General features: G+C 39.9%; 1 protein-coding gene across 2 annotated transcripts; it reads left to right on the top strand.

The window, feature by feature from the left end:
- fgl1b (fibrinogen like 1B) lies at positions 1–20,437 on the top strand. 2 transcript variants are annotated; one of them, XM_059964012.1, is made up of 8 exons: positions 1–77; positions 3,018–3,082; positions 7,563–7,767; positions 11,466–11,625; positions 15,954–16,051; positions 16,200–16,288; positions 16,382–16,572; positions 20,230–20,437. In XM_059964012.1, exons 2-8 carry the CDS (start codon positions 3,023–3,025, stop codon positions 20,417–20,419), a joined length of 993 nt encoding a protein of 330 aa, XP_059819995.1. In that variant the 5' UTR covers positions 1–77; positions 3,018–3,022; the 3' UTR covers positions 20,420–20,437. The 2 variants fall into 2 exon arrangements, with proteins under 2 accessions (XP_059819995.1, XP_059819996.1); XM_059964013.1 differs by lacking the exon at positions 3,018–3,082 and having other exon boundaries at positions 41–77.
- The last annotated feature ends 2,716 nt before the right edge of the window (positions 20,438–23,153 follow it).

Here is a 23,153-nt window from a genome sequence, read left to right as displayed (position 1 = left end):
CAACAACTTTACTCCATTCTTAATCGCTCAACTCTTTAAGTACAGACTAAACCACAAGCATATCTAACAAGATTTAGGTGAGTATTGTTTTTCTTAATGCTGCGCAAATTGTTGTGATTCAATCCTAGTGTTAAGTGGTGCTGGGTAATTGAAATGCACACTGATTTTTTTCTAATATCTTAAAATATGCTTTACCAATGTTTTTTCACAGTTTTGCAACATATCTTGAAAGAAATTTCAGCATATTAGGAATGATTTTCAGTCAAATAAGAAATAATGCGCTCAATAAAAACATTGTTCTTTGTGTTAAACTGCTAATTTCAATACATTTATGAGTTAAGTACTAGACAAGTTTCTGTTTAACTGGCACTCTCACGTTTTTTTAATTGATTGCTTATAAAGTGGCATTTCAGTGTGCTTATGAAACTAATTGAAAGATTTGCTTTTTTGTATTCGTTAAATGTTTCTCATATAATATATAAACCAGTGTTTTAGATGATGCTAGTTCAAATACTCAAAACAGTTTATTAATATCAAGAGTAAGACAGCACACTTCTTACCTTTACCAGTTTTGTCTTAGAGGCAATTCTAGTTCTGTCTAAGTTCAAACAGGAATAGTATATAAGACAGCCCTGGTTGTGGTCACGGCTTTCCTTTCCTGAAGGATATTACTAGATCAGTTAGGTTCCTCAATGGTCAGCTTTCATAATTAGTGAACCTACATAACGTTACTGTAGAATTATAGTTTCCTTTTTGCCAAAGCACAATTAAATCTCATGTTAAGACTTATTAGCTCTTGAAAAGTTGGGCAGTGAATTGCAAAATAGCTTGTGAAATAGTTCTATGGACTTTGTCAAAAGTAACAAGTATTTGAAATCAGTTTATCAGCCAAATCATTTTGCTTTCCAAGCCTCCCACACCCTGGTTCTTTAGTTTCTTCAAGTGACTCACTTAATTCTAATATATTTAAATACTGTTTTGCATTTCTGAAGTGCAAATGTAGTGATAAGTAGAAAATATTCGATAATATAAATTGCCTAACTGCAAGAAACATTAATTATTTGAACAGCCGTGATGGCTTTTTGCCTCTATAGATTGTGCTAGATAGAGAGGAATTAAAAACATTCTTTTGTAGATGCCAATAGATGTTTACACAAAGTAGCTTCAGGAAATTTCTGAAGAAGTCTTCTGTTCTGCTAGTGTGCTCCATAACTAACTACTTTTAAAAATAAGATTGCCCAAAGAAAGGAGTTTCACACCAAAACTTAAGATAAAAGGACCTTGTATCTTATCTCAATGGTGTCTAAGGAAAAACAAACACTTGCTGCTAAAGTTCTGCAAAAACAATTAAGTTCAGATTTCCATTGAAGAGGTGAGAAAAGGGTAGGGAAGAAATTTTGGTTGGTTTGCCAGCCATTTGATCAGAAAGTCAGCATGAGCAAACATCCACTTTGCCTTTGTTACATGATACAATAAATACAACTAAGATTGTTTTCTTTCTGTCAATGCCAGAAGATAATTTCTGGATAAATTTGTTGATGTTAATTGCAAGTTAAAAATTCTCCTCCTCTCCCCTTCTCCCTCCCCAGATAAAAACTAATCTAAACGATGGACAACATTTCTCTCATTATATTACTCATAGCAAACAGAATATATTTTAACTGCTTGTAAATTTCAGTTCTCTGGTACACAACTGTAGCGAAATGTGAAGTTCACACTTCATACTAAATTTTGAAAAACCAGAATGAATTTCCTGCATTGTTCTGAAACCACATTCTTTTTAAGTGCAAGAGTGACAAAAGGTACCCTGTATTCTACTGCTCTTACAAGTTGTTGTTCTTTCACTGTTCAGGACTTGTAAAATGGAAGGACCCGGTTATTACCTACATTATGGTATCATTATTTTTACATTTAACTGAGCTCAGTGTTGGATTTATGCTTCGGTATACCTGTTGGCAAATTGGTGACAGTTATGAAATAAGTTGAACCAGCCACTCCAAACATTGGTGTGCAGCTTGGACCATTATATCAGCTGATCCCTCCTTTTGTAGATCTGAATGTTTGGAAAGCAAATTTTGTGTGTTTAACGTCCTCCTACAAACTTACAAACATCTCCTACAAACAGCAATGAAAACAACAAAGTAAACCCATTAATAATTTGCTAATTTAAAAAAATTTATTGCTTCAAGTAAAGTTTTAGTAAAATGAACTTGAAAATATTTGCATCGGCATATACTGTTCTCCAATACCACACTAATTAAACTCCTTCCAAATATCATGGAAGTTGAAAAATACAACAGTTTACAGTGGATTTTACAATGAATTTCATGATAATTTTATACTGTTAGCATCTAAAAGTGTTGGTTTCAGTTCCAATCTATGTTATGAAGGATCTTGAACTGCCAGCCTCTATAATTGCCTGTCCAGCTCAATCTATTTTCAATCTATTGTACATATTTATGTATTTTTTGAGATATATCCTTGAGATATTCCGGCCCTTTGAGGCATGCCACCCAGCAACCCCTGATTTAACCCTAGTCTAATTATGCGACAATTTACAATGACCAATTAATCTACCAACCAATATGTCTTTGGAAACCGGAGCGCCTAGAGGAAACCCACATAGTCACAGGGAGAACGTACAAGCTCCTTACAGAGAGCGACATGTTTTACATGATGTTCAGATTAGGTACAGTATTGCACAGGTCCAGTGGCAGGATATGCATTTGAACAATGTCTCTCATCCCCAAACACATTTGAGTTCTCTCCCTGCTAGTCAGTAGTGTAAATCTTCACCCTGATACCGAGGTATAAATCGAGCAGTGCCATTGTAGAAGGTTATACTTCCACTGAATGTACAGAGGGGTTTGGTAGCTCCCGTGGGACAGGGCTGACATGCTCAGTTAGCAAGTTGACAATCTACGCATAGTCTGGAGGGCATGGTTACCCATGATCCTTCAGTGACACAAGTGCATTTTTAAGATTAAAGTACATTTCTTTTTGGACTTTGGCACCAGATGTCATGATGCTGCTGGCTTTTCTACTTCTGTTGGATCAAAGTTTAGCAAGTCACCGCAGCTTGGTAAGTATGTCCAGCTACAGCATGATGTTTCATTAAAAAATGCCTTCTCTGCTTCCACGTGAATGGGATTTTAAGTTGTAAATTAATTTGGATTATGCCACTTTTGATTTTAAAACAACTGTTCTCAGGATGTCAGCATTGCAGGTAAGGCTAAAGTTTGCCAATCTTTGGCTGCCCTTGAAATGGCAAGGTTTTTTTTTAAGAGTAGTATTGGTAGTGTAATGCCCTGGTTCGTATTTTTACTGTTATGTTTTCTGTATTTCATTTAGCAGTTCTGTAACAGCCGTCTGTTCTGTTTTCAGCCTGTTTGGGTTATTGTTGAAGATAAGGGATGATGAGGAATGTGTGCCATCCAGTTAGGATGGTCGAATTAATGGGAGGTTTCCCTGGTGAGGGACACTAAGGTTGGGCTTGGGGCTTTTGTTAAGAAGAGGAGATGAAGAGGGAAGACACAGAAGAGAAGAGGTCATAGGATTCAACCTGGAGTGGGACTGTGATTTGACGACGCCAAGGAAATCAGGGAGTTTCAGTAGCATTAGACCCACAGGTGTATCTACAATCATAACATTTAAAGTTCAAACTAAACTTATTAATAAAGTGTGTATATATTTTTTTTTTAAAAAAACACCATACACTACCTTGAGATTCATTTTCTTACAGGCATTCACAGCAGACAGAGAAATAAGCATGATAGGATATATTTCCAAATCTAAATGGTATTTCATCCAGAAGGTAACATTGAGGGGAAGTGATGGTCTTTTTCATGCACTGGCAAACTTTTCCTCTTTGGTGATGGAGGTTCAGGGTTGAAAGATTTGGATGAAGAAACCTTGGCAAGTTGCTTCATCCTATAGATGATACAAATTGCAGCCACGTTGCCTCAATGGTGTGAAGAGCAGCTGTGGTGGCAAGGCCAAGGATGCTTTGTCCTGTATGCTATTAACATTCTTGAATGTTGTTACACACTCACCCAGACAGGGATAGACCCTTCCTACGCCACACTTATGCCTTCGGTGGTGAATAAGATGGCACCTGCGCCAGCACTCTTTCGGCTGACATCTTCTGGACAGATCATGAAAGCATCTATTTCAGTTCTTTATATGTCTTTTACATTTGTTTTTCATCTTGATGTGATTCTGGGGCTGTTGGAGCCTGTGAATTGCAGTCTGGAGATTGTTTGGGTATTTCAGCGCTCTGCAGTCTCCAATGGGATTCAGGGAGGCAGAGGCAACATGCAGGAACCTCGTGACAAGAAAACTGCAAGCCAATGGTCGACTCCATTTCCACCGATTAAAGGGACGAGGGAGTTTGTAATGTTAGCTGCCTGCCTTTTTATCTCTGAGGGATCACTCTGCTGCCGGAGATGAGAGACTGCCGGTTTTTTTGCTGGGGGATTGCTCTGCTGTCAGAGAGGGGAGATTTCCTTTTTAACGGTCATGAGATCACACTCTCAGAAAGGGGAGAATGCCTTTTCATCAGTGGTGAGACCCCTCTGCTATCAGAGATGGGAAACTACCTTTTTAGCACTGGTGAGATCACTCTGTTATGGAGAGGGGAGACTGCATTTTTCTAATCACTGATGAGATTGTTCTGCTACGGCGAGGGAGAATGTTTCCCAGGTTTTCTGCATTTTGGGGGTGGACTTAGACTTTAAACTTCTTTTCATCCAGTCTTTCTCATTTTTTGTGTGGGGGGAGGGGGGATTTGGGGATCAATGTACCTGATCCATTTTAGTTCATTTCTTGTGTGGGGCGGTGGATTTGGGGGTTGATGACTATGTTGCCATTCTTTTCTTTCTTGGTTCATGGCTATCTGGAGAAGAGGAATTTCAGAGTTGTACACTTTGATAATAAATGAACTTTGGAATCTTTGAATAGTCTGCCTTTGGTATTTTGGAAAGGTTTGGATCTTTGAGGATGATAGTGTAAACATCTTGTGACAAAGGATTATTACAAGTTTCAGTTGCATTCCCCAGAATTCCATGAAGACGTTGGCTGGGTGGGAAGAGCAATAACCACGTTGAGTTGCAGATGTTAGATAGTGATTTTGAGTAGAAGGGGTAGCACATGTAATGATTGCTGCAGATGGAAGTTGAAAAGAAAAGGCTGAACCTGCACCAGTTTCAGTGAGTGATGATGACTGTGAAGAGAGGGATGAGTCCCCTTCATGCATTTGCTCAATGGTTAGTGAACAACTCGGACATGGATGGCTGTGTGGAGGGTGGATGATGGCAGAGGGGTGTTTGCTCTGGGTTCATTGGGAATTGTTTCCCCCTGCATGCAACATTAGGTTCAATTTTGAAGTTAAAAGTGCATTTATTATAAAAGTATGTATATAGTATGCAATCTTGAGAGTCATCTTGTAGGCAGCCACAAAACAAAGAAACACAATACAGCCCATTGAGAACCCCACACAATAAAGACCATCAAACATCCAATGTGCAAAAAAAAAACCAAATTGTACAAACAGTAAAAGTCAACAAATAACACAGAACATTAACCCCAGAACCCCTGAAAATGAGTCCACTTTTACAGGGCCAGTGAACAGTCGATGTATCAGACTGTGACCCTTCCTCAGGACTGGAAATGAAGGGGAAGACACCAGGAGAGGAAGGAACCTGATAGGAGAGAAGTGTGGACCATAGGAGAAAGAGGATGGAGTCCAGGGGGAAGTGATAAGAGGCAAAAGGCCAGAGTGGGGAATGGAAGAACAGGGAGGGTTTTGTTTTTTAAACCGGAGGGAGAAATCAATATTTAGCAATTTTGTAAGCTTCCTCCCTTTGAATATTTGTCTGTTCTGAGGCTTCACCTTCAACTATATTACTTGGCCATAGTTTGTTGGTTCAAGACGTGGACCAGGTTTCTATCCTGGATTGAAGAGTGGACTGAAGGAAAGTTGTAGATATTATGTCAAGAATGTAATCGCCTTACTCAACTCTATTTCCTCCAGGTTTAGAGGCTAGTAACCCTGTTTCAGAGCCCTGCTGTTTTATTTTCTTAGTGTAAAGTTTATCTTATTGACAACTGGACAAAATTGTATGAAACTAGATAGAAGTTGACAGCAAGATTACAGTGGTGTTGAAGTTAACACTGCAGCAGCAGAGGGGGACGATGGCAGGATGGGTGTTGTGGGTTCACCGGGAAGTTACTTCTCCAGCAAGCATCATTAGATTCATCGTGGTCGAAGATCAGCAATCCCAGATGTCAGCAAGTTCCAAGTAGGATGCCTGTGCAGGTGGGAGTGATGAAGGCCCGTGATTCCCCCCCCCTCCAACACCCCCGACCAGATCGGAGGTCTACGCGACTCCAGGAGTCGAGGCTTGAATTGCTCCATGGTCAAAGGTCAGCAATCCCAGTATTCAGGTCAGTTGAGACCCCGTCCTGTGGGGGCGTGCCTTATTCTGATTGTTGGAAGTCACTTCCATCATGACTGATTAGTTTAGAAGCTGCAGCTGCTTTTCCCATTGGATAGATGCCTGGTGTCCAGTTTCAAATATCCTGGGTGTATAAAATAGCACGTGGGAGGAGCTTGCATTTCTCTTCCTTTGCTTAAGGCAAGACCATTGGGAAGGCGTGCTCTGCGCACACTTTTAACGAAGTATGTTTGTTGAATATTCAGCTTTGTAGTGTCTGTAACTTAGGAAATATGAATGGTTGAATTTTTACTGTTTGTAAATAAATTGTTAATTTACCAATTCACAGTCAGTGCATTTGCTGTCTCATTTGTTGGATCCGCAAACCTGATGCAACATTACAGACCCAAAGGTCAAACCCATACCTGTCGAGTCCTGGGATCGATACCCAGAGGTCAGCCAAGTCCAGAGGACAAAACCAAATGTCCTTGGTGAGCCCAGAGGTAGAAAGCCCAAAAGGTTGAAGCTTGAAGACACTGAGTCCAGAGGTAGAGGCCCAAAGGTTGAGTCTGTGAGTCTAGGCCAAAGACTGGAGGTTGGAGATCTGATATCTGCAAGTCTCAGAGACCGAGGCCAAGGACTGGAGGCAACCTGTTCTGGGGTTAGAGGTTATCTGTATGAGAGAGTGGGGGGGGAGGTGGGAGAGGGAGGGGGTTGTTTTTGCAACATCTAAGCAGTATTCATGAGATAAATCATAGTATTTAAAACACAAACCACTAGTTAAGTGACAATGCATTGTGTCCAATTCTGATGATTACATCCCAAAAAAGATGAAAACATTCTAATGATGTTGAAAAAAGATCTACTAAATGGTTCAATAGATGATGAATTTGAGAAACGGCAAGAGATTATTTAACAGAAGTGGAGAGCATACTGTTATAATGATCTACACAAGCTCAGTGCATTCCTGCATTTCTCTTTACCCAAGCAGATTTCACTCTTTCCTCTGACTTTAATTTTGATTATGTCACAAAGTAACAGCTGGCAATATTGCTCCTTGGGTGCATGATAAGTTCTATCAGCTTATTACCGAACTCTATTCCAAGATTATACTGCTCTTTTTAACAGGAAAATGAAATGTGCAAGGTCGATATCTCCAAACTCCGCCATCAGTTACAACGTTTGCAGAATCAGTTCCTGCTTGGAAGTTGGCGGCTGAAATATATGAAGGAACATAATAGCTACAGGATAAAGGAAAGCACTAAAACAAGAAAGGAGGAACAAGCAAACACATCACACTCCACTACACCTAATCAAACTATATATCACCATGGTAAATGTATACATTTCAAAAAATATGTGCTTACTATGACAGATGAAAGGGCTTTGTTTTTCCTGAGTGCTAGCCATTAGCAGGGCACCTTAACATCCCTATAACAGAGTTATAAGGAAAAATTAAATAGGTTAGAACTGTATCTTTAGAATGTGGAAGACTGAGGGGAGATTTGATAGAGTTATACCAAATGATGAGGGTATGGATAGGATAAATGCAAGCAAGCTTTTTCCATCGAGGTTGGGCAGGACCATGACCGGGGCTCATGGGTTAAGGGCGAAAGATGAGAAGTTCAAGGGGAACTTGAGGGGAAACTTCTTCACTCAGAGGGTCATGAGAGTGTGGAATGAGCATGCAAGCTTGATTTCAATGTTTAAGAAAAGTTTGGACAGGTGCATGGATAGTAGAGGTATGAAGGGCTATGGTCCAGGCGTAGGTTGATGGGAGTAGGCAGTTTAAATGGTTTTGGCAAGACTAGATGGGCCAAAGGGCCTGTTTCTGTGCTGTACCTCTCTATGACTATGATTTTTCCATTCAAGGTTAATGGTTAAGGATATTAGGTAAACTGGATTCTTCACTATTATCGGCAGGAGTACTCTTGCTTCTCTCTTCTGCTCAGCCTAGCTCTCCCATTTGTGCTGTATTCCCAGGGAAAACTTCTAAGAATTCATGCAAAGATCACAAAGTCAGGACAAGCTCTTTCATTGTCACACCATTTCCCAAAGAATTTGCAAACCTTCAAACATTTACAGAATCATTAAAAACCAAATAGGGTGGTGAAGAAAGCTTTTGGTATGCTGGCCTTTAAATCAGAGCATTGAGTATAGGAGTTGGGATGTAATGTTAAAATTGTACAAGGTATTGGTGAGGCCACATTTGGAGTATTGTGTACAGTTCTGGTCACCAAATTATAGGAAAGATGTCAACAAAATAGAAAGAATACAGAGGAGATTTACTAGAATATTACCTGGGTTTCAGCACCTAAGCTGAAGAGAAAGATGGAACAAGTTAGGTCTTTATTCTTTGGAGGGTAGAAGGTTGGGTGGGGGGGGGGACTTGATAGAGGTATTTAAAATTATGAGGGGGATAGATAGAGTTGACATGGATAGGCTTTCTCCATTGAGAGTAGGGGAGATTCAAACAAGAGGACATGAGTTGAGAGTTGGGGGCAGAAGTTTGGGGGTAACACGAAAGGACACTTCTTTACTCAGAGAGTGGTAGCTGTGTGGAATGAGCTTCCAGTAGAAGTGGTAGAGGCAGGTTTGATATTGTCATTGACATCGATGGCTAACCATCAGCCTTTTGGTGGCATTGAAAGTCCATTAGCAAAGAGAACTCGGTGTAGTAATCCAAGGGTCTGTGTATTTATATGCACGATTTGTCAATATGTAACAGGTATCAAACCAGTTAACAATGGGGTCTATCCATTTGTTAGCAGTAGTCCAATACATATTCCCACTCTATTTTCATTTACTTTTGTTCGATGTTCTCACAGCTACCTGCCCAATTATTAAAATTGGTGCTTAATAATGAAAGTATCCTGCCTCTTTTCCTTTTAAATTTAACTATCTGCCCTTTGTTATGAATCTCTCACGTTGGCAACTGGAACCAGAGTTAGGGCAGAGGTTGGAAAAGAAATGTTCAGTAAGTTCAGCTACTTCCAGATTTTTCTGGTATTCCTTGGTAGAAACAGAACATTTTTGGAGTTCCACCAGTGATGACTAGTCTGCTGGATGTGTGCTTTTAAGTCTTTTGATTGTAACAATCAGTGACAAAACTTTGGTTGTCTATTGGATGAAAAATGGTGAGAGCAGATGAGGTGGTAAATTTCAGATGGACTTTGAAGGGAAACTGCATTTTTTAAAAAAGTAAATCTTTTCCAGGCTATGAGGGGAAATGTGGAAATGATTAGTAAGCACTTTCATAATTTGAAAAAGTACAGAGCAAGCTTACAAGGATGTTGCTGAGAGTTGAGGACCTGAGTAATAGAAACAGGCTGAATAGGTTAGGAATTTATTTCCTGGAGCGTGGAGCATGGGGGGAGATTTGATGGAGGTATACTAAATTATGAGGAATATATAGTTAATGAAAGCAGACTTTTCCACTGAGTTTTGGTGAGATAGAACTAGAGGCCAGGGGCTAAGGGTGAAAGGTAAAACATTTAAGAGAGACCTGACGAGAGCATCAGTCAGAGGGTGGAATGAGGTAACAGTGGAAGTGGTGGATGTGGGTTCAGTTTCAACATCTGAGAGAAGTTTGGATGGGAGGGGTATGGAGAGTTGTGGTCTGGGAGTGGCTGATGGGACTGGGCAGAATAACAGCTTGGCACTCACATTGCTAGATGTCTGAAGAGGCAGTTTCTGTGCTGTGGTGCTCCATGACCTGAATGGATCTGAAAGATTCTCTCAAACCAGTGACCAAGCTTTGCAGCTTCTTGTTCAACAAAACTATTTGCAATTGAAAAGCAAAAAAAACTGCAGATGTGGGAAAGATGAAATAAAAGCAGAAAACGGCAAGGTTACTCAGCAGGTTAGGCAGCATCTGTGAAGAGACAAACAGAATTAACATGATGAAGGGTAACTTTTCCCCCCCTCTATGGATGTCACAAGACTATTTACAATTCTCTTGTCAGTTCTCTATTTAAATAGTAGAATCATTGAAAGAGGAATGGTGAATGGAAGCCAATCACTGGCACTAAATAATTGGCATGATGAACTCACAGCCACTGTGAAAGGCCCTCTGCCTTGGTGCTTGAGTTCTGAATTAAACCCCGTGCCTGCAGGGCCAATAGGACACTACATTGCAACCTGGTTCAATCTTTGAATTCAGGCAGGTTGAGTTGCTGAGCCCATTCACAACTCAGTTAGGGCTGGAAAGAGAGGTGTACAAAGAGTTAGCACACATGTCCCACCAGCAGCCTGCAGTGTAACAAAGGTGTTAAAACAGCTGCAACTCAATCCCCTCTAAAACTACACAACTACAACAATTAACTCTTTCTATACCCATCATAATTTTGTATATCTCTATGAAATCTTCCCCCCTTCCCCATTCTCCTAAGCTCCAGGAGATAAATTCCTTTCTCTGTTACTCAGGTCCTCACCCAACCCAGTCCCTCCCTCTCAAAAAACATTGAAAAAAATTAAAATTCCTTGCAGATTTCTCTGTGGCTTCTTTTAACACTGATATTTAGGGTGCTGAAGAATCATTTAGATTCACAGTTCCAGGAGCATGACCCCACAGCGCTTGAAGAAAGGGCAACATGGTATTTCCAAGTTAACATGATGACTGGCTGAGCTAAAATAGAAACTGCCAGTTTTGTGTCAGGAGTGAAAGTAAAATATGGATATTGCCAATACATTCGGTGCAGTTCCAGACCCAGCCAATATGCCTCAATCATCTGCAAATATTTCCTAATTTTCAAACGTCCGCCTTAACATGGTCTTCATTAAATTGAACTATTGAGATTCACAATGGAATAGAAACAGTGTGCAACCTTAAACTTCTTCCTGGGTGTATTTCTGACAGCAACAACACTAGTTCAAGGGAAGTGCTATGGAATCCAGTTGCTTCTTTGGGTTGATATTGCTGCAGCCGACACATGTTCTTCAGAAAATCTTACTTTGAAAGATGTCTTGAAATAAGCGATTCCTGCTTCATTGTGAGTTAATTATACTAACTGCAAGTTCTACTTTGAGCAGATTGCTCTGAGGTATACAACAGTGGCAATATCATAAGCGGATATTACAAAATTAAGCCGAAGTCTGATGCTGAACCAATTCTTGCATATTGTGATATGTCAGAAGGGGGTGGATGGACCGTCATTCAACGTCGCAGCAATGGCAAAGTAAATTTTAATAGGTAATTCAACTGGCTTAACCATAGTGATCCTATAAGCGATTCTTCTAATACTCTCATTTTTCCTTTTACCTCTCCAGTTTTGTTAAGAGCTGGCCTACTTTTCCAGAAGAGCTGTGTTTTTGTTGTAAGATACATCTTTTAAAAGATGGTCCTGCCTCACATGTCTGCTATTTTAAAGTGTTTCTATATTTATTTTGAATGTTGTCTGGGACATAATCATCAGTGCTGCTCATCCAATACACGGAAACATCTTATTTTATGTGCAGTCCTCCCTAACTTTGGAATTGCCTGGTAGAATAAGAAAGTTCCGTTTACAAAGACTTTCAAAATAAACTCTGCCATTTTACCCACAAGTGTTAATATGTCAGCTGCAGTGTGAGCAAGCTAGGGCTTTTCTCTTTGGAGTGAAGGAAGATGAGAGGTGACTTGATAGAGCTGTATACGGTGATAAGAGACATAGATAGAGTGGACAGCCAGTGCCTTTTTCTCTTGGCTGCTATGCCTCACACCAGAGGACATCCTTCTACTGTTCTATGTTCTGTTGTCACAAGACAACACACTAAACAGTCATTTATCTTAATACAGATTTGCTAGCTAACTATAAGTGATCTCGCTGGTGTGGTTACCTTCCCATATTCAAAGCCTGCACTTACTAGATCCAGATGTCAAGGGACAACCATGCTGGTGCAAAGGTTTCCTGATTCAATCAGTACCCCAGGGCCCCCACCATCATCTTCAATGTCCTAAAATCTTTGACAACTTTGCTAGCTAACAGGTTATTAAAGATGAGGGAAAATAACTTTTAAAAGCTCAACTAAAACATGTTAAAGTGCTTATGAATGATTATAGGCATAAAAATGTAGATCCTTTTATAAAAGATAAATTGCCAACCTAATCCCCATAGAAATCAGTGTGGACTTAGATCCAATACCTGGACAGAGTGGTGGCCACTCTTAATAAGGCCACATTTCTCCACTTCTTCAGATTCGGCATTCCCAATTGAACCAGTTTCACAGTGCTTGTATAAACGTCCCAAACTTAGCCTCATTTAAGTGCTTAAATACAATTGGCTCCATTTGTTACCCAATAATCCACTAGTTCTCACACCCTGACCTCAGTGATTGATGGAGAGCAATAGGCTTAAGTAAACTTAAGTAAACCTGAGAAATTCATCGTTTTTTATCTGTACTAAGTGCCACGATATAATCAGCTGCTGATTGTATCCCACTCCCAATATTTATTCCCAGAAAAGAATAGCTGTGTACAAAGTTGGGTACAAATGTCAGCTGATATTCGCAATACATTGAATAGAAACGTAGAAACATAGAAAACCTACAGCACAATACAGGCCCTTTGGCCCACAAAGCTGTGCCGAATATGTCCCTACCTTAGAACTATCTAGGCTTTATCCATAGTCCTCTATTTTTCTAAGCTCCATGTACCCATCCAGGAGTCTCTTAAAAGACCCTATCATTTCCACCTCCACCGCCAGCAGTCCATTCCACGCCTTCACCACTCTCTGTATAAAATACTTATCCCTGACATCTCTGTTCCTGCTTCCCAGCACCTTAAAACTATGTCCTCTCGTGCTCACCAATTCAGCCCTGGGGAAAAGCCTCCGAATATCCACACAATCAATGCCTCATTATCTTGTATACCTCTATCAAATCACCTCTCATCAGCCATCACTCCAAGGAGAAAAGGCCAAGTTCACTCAACCTACTCTCATAAGGCATGCTCCCCAATCCAAGCAACATCCTTGTAAATCTCCTCTGCACCCTTTCAATGGTTTCCACGTCCTTCCTGTAGTGAGGTGACCAGAATTGAGCACAGTATTCCAAGTGTGGTCTGACCAGGGTCCTATATAGCTGCAATATTACCTCAGTTCTAAAACTCAGTCCCACAATTGATGAAGGCTAATGCACCATATGCCTACTTAACCACAGAATCAACCTACATAGCAGCTTTGAGTTCCCATGGACTCAGACCCCAAGATCCCTCTGATCCTCCACACTGCCAAGAGTCTTACCATTAATACTATATTCTGCCATCATATTTGGCCTACCAAAATGAACCACTTCACTTATCTGGGTTGAACTCCATCTGCCACTTCTCAGCCCAGTTTTGCATCCTATCAATGTCCTGCTGTAACCTCTGACAGCCCTCTACACAATCCACAACACCCCCAACCTTTGTGTCTTCAGCAAATTTACTAACCTAACCCTCCACTTGCTCATCCAGGTCATTTATAAAATTCATGAAGAGTAGGGGTCCCAGAACAGATCCCTGAGGCACACCACTGGTCATCAGCCTCCATGGAGAAAATGACCCGTCTACAACCACTCTCTGCCTTCTGTGGGCAAGCCAGTTCTGGATCCACAAAGCAATGTCCCCTTGGATCCCATGCCTCCTTACTTTCTCAATAAGCCTTGCATGGGGTACCTTATCAAATGCCTTGCTGAAATCCATATATACTACATCTACGGCTCTACCTTCATCAATGTGCTTAGTCACATCCTCAAAAAATTCAGTCAGGCTCGTAAGGCTTGACCTGCCTTTCACAAAGCCATACTGACTATTCCTAATCATATTATACCACTCCAGATGTTCATAAATCCTGCCTCTCAGGACCTTCTCCATCAACTTACCCACCTCTGTCTCACCAGCCTATAATTTCCTGGGATATCTCTACTCCATTTCTTGAATAAGGGAACAACACCCTCTACCCTCCAATCCTCCAGAACCTCTCCAATCCTCATTGACGAGGCATAGATCATTGCCAGAGGCTCAGCAATCTCCTCCCTTGCTTCTCACAGCAGCCTGGGGTACATCCCACCCAATCCTGGTGACTTATCCAACTTGATGCTTTCCAAAAGCTCCAGCACATCCTCTTTCTTAATACCTATATTCTCAAGCTTTTCAGTCTGCTGCAAGTCATCCCTACAGTCACCAAGATCCTTTTCCATAGTGAAAACTGAAGCAAAGTATTCATTATGTACCTCCGTTATCTCCTCCGGTTCCATACACACTTTTCCACTGTCACACTTGATAGGTCCTATTCTTATTCCTAGATTCATATTAACTAGTTTTTTTAATAAGACCTTTTGTAAGCTCTTTTCTTCTTGACTAGATTTACACCACAGATCTTGTACTGTACCATCCTTTCCATGTCTCATTGGAACGTACCCACTCAGAACCCCACACAAATATCCCCTGAATGTTTACCACATTTATTTGGTACATTTCCCTGAGAACATCTGTTTTCAATTTATGCTTCCAAGTTCTTGCCTGATAGCCTCATAGTTCCCCTTACTCCAATTAAACGTTTCCCTAACTTGTCTGTTCCTATCCCTCTCTAATACTATGGTAAAAGAGATGGAATCGTGATCACTGTCTCCAAAATGCTCTCCCACTGAGAGACCTGTCACAGTTCATTTCCCAATACCAGATCAAGTACAGCTTCTCCTCTTGTAGGCTTATCTACATATTGTGTCAAGAAACTTTCCTGAACACACCTGAAACTCCATCCCATCTAAACCCCTCACTCTACGGAGATGCCAATTAATGTTTGGGAAATTAAAATCTCCCACCACAACAACCCTGTTGTTATTACTCCTTTCCAGAATCTGTCTCCCCATTTGCTCCTCAATTTCCCTGTTACTATTGGGTGGTCTATAAAAAACACCCAGTAGAGTTATTGACCCCTTTCTATTCCTAACTTCCACCTACAGAGACTCCATAGACAACCCCTCTGTGACTTCCTCCTTTTCCAATGGACTGGCATTCAGGGTAAAAATTGATTTTCCAATGGTCGTATCAAATTATGCATTCGTAATACTTGCTGCATCCTATCAATTTCTTAAAGTGAACAGAGCCACATTCAGAACAACGGGTATATATTGCTTCCTACTGCATGCTTAGAGCCAGCACCAGTGGAGAAATTTCTGTACAGAATTCATGAAAATTAAAAGAACTGCAGATGCTAGAAATCTGAATTAAAAACAGAAAATACAGAAATCCCTGCAGGTCAGACAACATCTAAGGAAAGAGAAACGGAGTTTCAATGGAACTACTAAATCATAATTATAACATTAATTTACAAAGCATCTTAATATCACCAATATTATAAATCAAATATTCAGCAATAAATTACTGTATGATCAATGCATCACTAATAAAGAAATCAAAGGAAAATGGAAATTGGCAAAACTATAAACTGAATAAAAATTAACTGAAATAAGGGCAAAATGAGTAGAAATACCAGCAGGCTTTGTGCTTAACAGAATTGAAGTTAATTGTATTAAATTTGCAACTTGTACTCACTGCAGAGGCTGGGAAGACTATAAATCAGGCTTTGGATTATTTCAAGGGAAGAATGATGAATATTGGCTTGGAAACGAAAATATACACCAAATTTTGGCTGCAGGCAAGTCTATCTTTAACTTTATTGTTTGGAGCTACTTTTAACTGTGTCACAATCAACGTCAAATGTATAATGCAAAATGAAAACTGTTTTAAAGTTGTTTAAAAAGTCATTGCAGCAGGCATCTGGTTATGTGTTAATTTCTATACAGGGAGGTATATAATTAAGATAGACCTCACTGATTGGAATGGAGAAAAAAGATATACAACATATGAAAAATTTAACATTTCAGATGAAGAGGTGAGGAAAGTTGGCTTTTACTTTGTTTACAATTGTATTGCCAGTTATCATTAAGTAATGTACTTCTTACATGCTTCTATTATATTAAACCAGGATAAATACAGGCTAACATTTGGAAGGTATTCTGGGACTGCAGGAGATGCATTGTCTGGTGGCTTGATTCCAGAGGAACAATGGTCCTCTTCTCACTATGGGATGCAATTCACCACTTTAGACCAGGATAATGACAGATACCTGCAGGGGAATTGTGCTCAAGAAGGTAAAAGTGGCTGGTGGTATAACAGGTACAGTGCATCAGTTATTACAATGCTTGTTGTTCCCTAGAAAGAATTAATCTGGTTGAAATCTATAATGGGAGCAAGGAGTGTAAAGAAAATATTAGGCTATTCTAACTCTTGTTAATGTAGTGCATATGCAGAAAAAGCAGCTGCTATGAATTTAGCCACAGTTTCTCTCTCTACTGTCTATTACACCACTGGTGTTTTGAGCAATACTTAAAGTCCCCATCTCTGGTAGTGCTCAAGGCTTCCTTAATCATGTCAGTATCTGTTTTCACTACTGTTCATTATGCAAGTTCCAGGTGGAGACTCTTCATTGCTGTTTCTGTTACAATTTTACCAGTCAGTGTTGTTAGCCCTGAGCTGAAACCCCAAACCTGGAGGACTGGTGGACCACTCTTAGTCTGGCCTCTAACCTTTGACCTTCTTGGCATGGGTGACCCTCCCAAGAGCCAAAGCGTCGAGTCCTGACTCTAGCCAATAAAGTTCTCTGGGTCATTCAGGCACACGGGCACGACAAAGTTGTGGTCCTCTTGGAGATAGCAACACTTTACTCTTAAAACAATGGTGAGTCTACTGTCAATTATCACTTTTCTGCCCATAGCTCTGTTTATTCCTAATTGACCCACCGCTTATTACTAGTTACATGTCGTACAAGACTTTTGGATTCCAGTTTGTGTTTGCTGCCATTCCTACCTGTTTTCTTCAATTTCCTCTTCATTTCCCATCTCAGTTCACTATACTTAGCCCACACCATCAGTCTTTCCTACATCTTCTCCAACTCTTCTGACATCCAGGGAACGTTGCAGTTGATTTAATTGTTCTCCTTTAGGAATCTATCTAGCCAATGCTTCAGTCTGTAAATGGGTTTATTATTGTCACATGTATTGATGTAAAGTGAGTATTATTGTTCTGCATGCCATTCCTTACATTACTGCATTTAGCTAGTACAAGGGAATATTAGTCCCTTACCTAAAGTTCACCTGTTGTTCATTTTTTGCCTGTTGTTCTTTGATTCCAATTTATCCTGACTATATCTCTTCTCATGCACAAAAGACCATTCTGCCCATGAAGCTCATGCTAACTCCCATCTTAGTTAACCTCTTTCATTCAAGAAGTTCTTCTTTAGATTTATCTTGCCTCTCTCCATTATTAGATGAAACTCTTTGGTCCATAGTCCACACTGTCATAAGGCGGGCATTGGAAACAGACCCAAAAGCAAGACACAGACACTGAAGTACTAGGGAGAGGACTAGGTGTGTCAAGAAAGCAAGGGAAGTGGGGAATAAATGACACTAGACAAGACACAGGCCTTGGACAAAACAAGGAGACAGGGCATGGGCTGGGACTAGAGTAGGAAAGTGGGACCTGGATAAGGACTCCAAACCAGAGACTGGACAGGGACCCGGAATCTGGGTCTTGACTTCGGCTCGGATTCCAGATCCAGCTGAGGGCTGGACATGGCAAGGCAACAGGACTGGACGTGGCCTCAGGACACGGGACTCCAGGGCTGGACGAGGACATGAAACTCACACTTGCTCTTGATTGAGAGAGAGCAGGAACACATAGCCTAGGTTGAGGGAAAGCAAAGCAGAAACAGGGAGAGGCATAGCTGGTCACAGACACTAGCCCTGGACAAGACCAGGACTCAGGGCCAAGGCTATAACTTGGACACAGAGGGTAACCTCCTCAGAGCCTTGGACTGGAGCACAGGAACACAGAACAGAGCCAGGACCCCTCCTTGGGAACAGGACACAAGGCCAGGACTCATACACAGACACCAAACACAGGAACACAAAGAGATAGTTCCAAGCTCAACAATAGATAGTTCCTTCTGTTGGCATAGCAAGGCTCCAGTCTCACTCTGCAGCTGAACTTGACAGCAATGCAGACAAGGCTACAGGCATGGGTAGTCAGCAGGGCTACAGGCCAGGCTTCAGAGGGAAGGAAAGGAATAGTCCAGCCTCAGGGTAACAGCAAATACAGCCTGACTTACCCAACAGAGGCAAAGACAGGAAGGGACAGATCCCACCAAAGGGTAACAACAAGAACAGCCTGACTTACCTCACAGAGATGAGGACAAGATACCAACAAGACAAACCAGCAACCACACTCAAACCCAGGGTCATTTATATTCCAGCCCCAATATGAGAATCAGGTTCCTGTGATTAAGCCCAACTGAAATAACGGACAGCCAGAAGACACAGAGTCCGGAGTCCACGGAGCAGACCATGAACTGGAACACGGACTTTACGGACCGGACCATGACACACACAGAACCATACACAGAATGGTTGTTAAAGCATGGAAAATGGCCACATGGCCCATCACAGCCATACAAGCTTTCTGAAGATACAATTCAACTAAATCCACTCACCGACCTTCTCTCCAGTGCTGAAATTCCATTCCTTTCAAACACATATCCAATTAAATCTGCTGTACTAACACCTCTGGCACTTCAGGTCCAAACCAATATTCCAGTGATTATGTTCTCTCAGTTCCCCAGCTAGCATTTGACCGAACTGCTCTTCCAAAAGCAGGGTCAGCAGTATTTCCTTTCTTCTTAGGTTGTGAACTTACTGATTAAGAAAGTCCCCCCCCCCCGGAAAAGGAACTGAAAATGTCCACTCTTTCTTCAAATGTTATTCCAGTAAGCAGTAGGACATTTGAAATCCCATCATATAGCATGTCCTGTCCCTGTCCCTCTCACTTATAGTGGAATACCCCCTCTAATTTGACAATTTTTTCTCTAACCTCCAGTCAGATTTATTATTTGATCTCTCAAGGTATCTGTTATCCAGCATTATAATATGTTCCTTAATTAGAACACTGATTTTCCCTTCCCAAATCTTTTCTGAATCACTTGTATCCAGTGAATCTATTGGCATAAAGGTACAGCTATGATTAGTTTTGAATATGGTCCTGCCTAATGAAGAACTGGTGTTGGTTAAAAAATGGTGAACCATTACTACCCTGCATTATTGATTCAGGGGTATGGTTTAATTGAAAATTTATTGTATTTCATTTCCAGCAGAGTTCTTTTGAAAAGAGTTAGGAAATTCCATTTGGAAATGTGTTAAAGCAGGTTTATAGACATTTAAATTTGCTTGTTTTTAGTTTTATTTTACACTGTGGTAAGCTAACAATTAAATTTTGGGACAAAGATTTCCATTGAACTAAAACAAAAGTGGGGAAGCTCCTTCTCACTGTGAGCAAGGTGGGGGGAGGGGGGGGTGGGTAAAGAAAAAATCTTCACCAGTGTCACACTGACATATGCAGAGAAGATAATTGGTTATCTATAATGTGCATTTTTGAGCAGAATAGAGTGACGTAGCAGGTCTTGTGCCTGCTATTTGTTTAATTCATGGTGAAAAAAATCATCCACATGATTTCTCTTTCCTGATGTTACTCACTTCTTTCTACAGACATTCATGTAAAGCAAAACGCTGTAAAATAAATCAGCAAGAATAAATCATTTCAGTCTTGATTGTTTCAGAGAATGAGCAGAAATAATTTATAGATTTTAAGGAAATCTTTTCAAAGGCGAGTGAAAGTTTAGTTTATCCCATGTGAAGAATTGGTGGTTTATCTAAATGTGATTAAAATGATTGTTATGACAGCAATCTTTTCTTAAAAATCTCTTCATTTTTAAACAAAACAAAGATGCCATTCAGCCAACCTGAATGGAAAGTACTATCGCCATGGAAACTACACGGCAAAGCACGATAATGGCGTTCTTTGGAGCACCTGGAAAGGATGGTGGTACTCTCTGAAGTTCACAGCCATGAAAATCAGACCACTTTATTTCTTTGCAGCATTTGGAAGTGGCGATTATGACAATATCATTGGCTAGCATTTATTGTGAAGGAACTGAATTTCCATCTAAAATGCATAATTACTTTGTCTAAATAAGAGAAAATATATTTCTGCTAAAATTTTTGCAGTATGTCCCAATGTAATGAGTATCATTTTGTATATTTTCTGACAATAAACTTGTTTTCTAATTTTGATTGCATTTCAATTAAAGGACAGATTTCATCAAAAGAAGTTTTTTTGATAGGCTCTTCAGAAATGGCAACTTGGCCACCTGAAGCATGTGTCAGGTCCTTAAGATACAGTATAAAAAGGGTCTACGTTGATTAAATAAATTGATAAAATAATGGCCAGGGACATCTTCAAATTTTATATTTGTATTTCCACAAAAAGGCAGGAGAGAAAAATTCTGGCTCAAATCTGATACTCTAGGTTTCATTCCTGAACTTGTCCCTCCCAGACTCAACTTACCAACTGGCTCTAAGCTACTTTGTCACTTCCCCAACCCTGCGGTGTGGCTACTGACTGCTATCTTTGCTGACGTGAAGCTTGGTGCCAGAATAGTTCAGGGTTCATGTTGGCAAGGACCAGTCATTCTGTTGTCAACTTGGGCACAGATCTGGTTTTACAAACAGCAATTCCAGGCATTGACTTTACACTAATATCAGAAAGTGACCGTGTCTTGTATCATCTTCCTGACATTGAAATCAATATTGAACAATTGCCTATTGTTATATCTTTAAACAAACATTCATTTAAATCTTAAGGTTTAAGGCATAATTTTCATTCTACTTTCAATTAAGAACTAAAATTGAAACCAGCATTTACTTCACAGTGCAACATATAAACAGGCTTTAAAGTACTGGAAATCAGAGTATCAATGAAAATCTGCTGCTTTCTAAGCATTGTAGAGTCTGTGCAGATGAGTTCATAACTTTATTATCTGCAGTTTGTAAAACAGTTATTCGAAGTTCTGCAGCTCCTGCTTTGTTGTCATGCCTCTTCCCAATCTGCACATATCTGCATTCTGAGATCTACATAAGTACATCTGAGAAGTAGGAATTGATTGACCATTTGGAAATTTTTTTTAAAACTTGTCATCTTGTGGTTGTTGGATTGAATAAAATACAATAACTTGAAATGATTATATACACCATGAATGTAGAAATGTAAAATTATTTTCATCTGTGTGCTGTTAACTTTCAGGTTGCTAGATAATTAAAACAAAATCTGGGTGGCCAGACCATGCTGTGTATTGAAATAAACACCGGTGTAACTTTAATAAAGGTGAACAAGTATTAAAGATTTTACTATTAATTACATGTAATTAAAATAAACTGTTTAAATAAGTAAACTGCTCCATTAGCATTTATGTTCATCCCATCTTTCCCCATCCTCTCTGACTGGAACACTCAACAAATTTCTCACTGTGTTATATCTGCTTGATTAAATCCATATTTGCAAATGGCTCAGATCCAACTGAAAAAGTCCATTTCAACTGACCCTGTTTGAATGCAATGTTAGCTCACAATCTCAATATTTCATATGCATTTTAAATGGGTTAAAATCCATGCTAAATCAACCTAAAAATGTTAGGTTTGAATAAAAAATTCAGAACTTTTGGTTTCCTTTTTTTGTTACATATTGTCATCAATTCCAATTCAGAACATAATCGAGAAGATATAGTTTTAACCAATCAATATTTGACTAATACTATTTAAGAAAAACATTCAGCCAGTTTTATTCCCACATCTTTCTGCATCTTAACTTGCCATTTCCAACTACAGAAAAAAACGAATACAGGGAAATACTTCTACAAACAAATCATCGGACGTAGAGCCAGTCATATCTATGTGAACCAGTATAAGTTAGCATTAAAGCCCAGAAGATGGTGCTTAGGGCCTTAAATGCCTATAAGTACTATAACAAGTTTTCTTTTGCTGCCGTACAGTTATAGTTCCAATGAAGATATAAAGGATGTCTTCTACCAATCACCTACCAACATTGGTCAGTAACATTTGTTGGAGTAGCAATAATTTTATAGTGACTTGCCTTCTGATATTGCCCCTACACCTTGAAAGTAGCTTGCATTTATTGGGCATCATTCTATTCAACAGCCTGATTAATAGAAGCCCTTTATGTGAAAACACATTCCTGGACCATCAGCATATCATATAACATTGACCAGTACAGTGCAGTACCAGACCTTCAGCCTATAATGTCATATTGACCTTTTAACCTACTCCAATATCAGTCTAACTCTTTCCTCCTTAACCCTCCACTTTTCTTTCATCATGCTCCTATCTAAGATTCTCTTAAATGTTTCCAATTTATCTGCCTTTACCACCACCAATGGCAGTGCGTCCTATGCACCTTCCACTCACTGTGTAAAACACCTACCTCTGACATTCTCACCTCTCCCATACTTTCCTGCCAGGACCTTAAAGTTATGCACTTTTGTATTAACCATTTCCTCCCTGGGAAAAGTCTTTGGCTGTCCACTCGATCTATGCCTCTTACCATCATATACCCTTCTATCAGATATGTCATGTATAATGCACATACATAAGTAATGTTTAATAATATACATAAACATGTATTAAATGACATTATGTAATATATTCCAAACACTTGACCTTAGGGTTATCTGTGATTTTACATTTTCCTCTAAATCACTGCTCATTGACAAGTGGCCATCTCCCATTCTGTGCTGTTTGCTGAGGATGCTACAGAAGCGTTGAAATACTGAGAAAGAATAAATCTCAGCTGGGGGA

This window comes from Hypanus sabinus, chromosome 3 (assembly GCF_030144855.1).
Source record: "Hypanus sabinus isolate sHypSab1 chromosome 3, sHypSab1.hap1, whole genome shotgun sequence".
Classification (NCBI taxonomy): Eukaryota; Metazoa; Chordata; class Chondrichthyes; order Myliobatiformes; family Dasyatidae; genus Hypanus; species Hypanus sabinus.
Note: the sequence above shows the minus strand (reverse complement) of the source record. Positions and strands in the feature narration are given on the sequence as shown.

Bases quoted from the DNA above. Each gene is read 5' to 3' on its own strand.
- fgl1b (XM_059964012.1), top strand. From the start codon at position 3,023: ATGATGCTGCTGGCTTTTCTACTTCTGTTGGATCAAAGTTTAGCAAGT. The intron at 3,083-7,562 runs GTAAGTATGTCC...TCTTTTTAACAG, and splicing joins TAGCAAGTCACCGCAGCTTG to GAAAATGAAATGTGCAAGGT. The intron at 7,768-11,465 runs GTAAATGTATAC...TACTTTGAGCAG, and splicing joins TCAAACTATATATCACCATG to ATTGCTCTGAGGTATACAAC.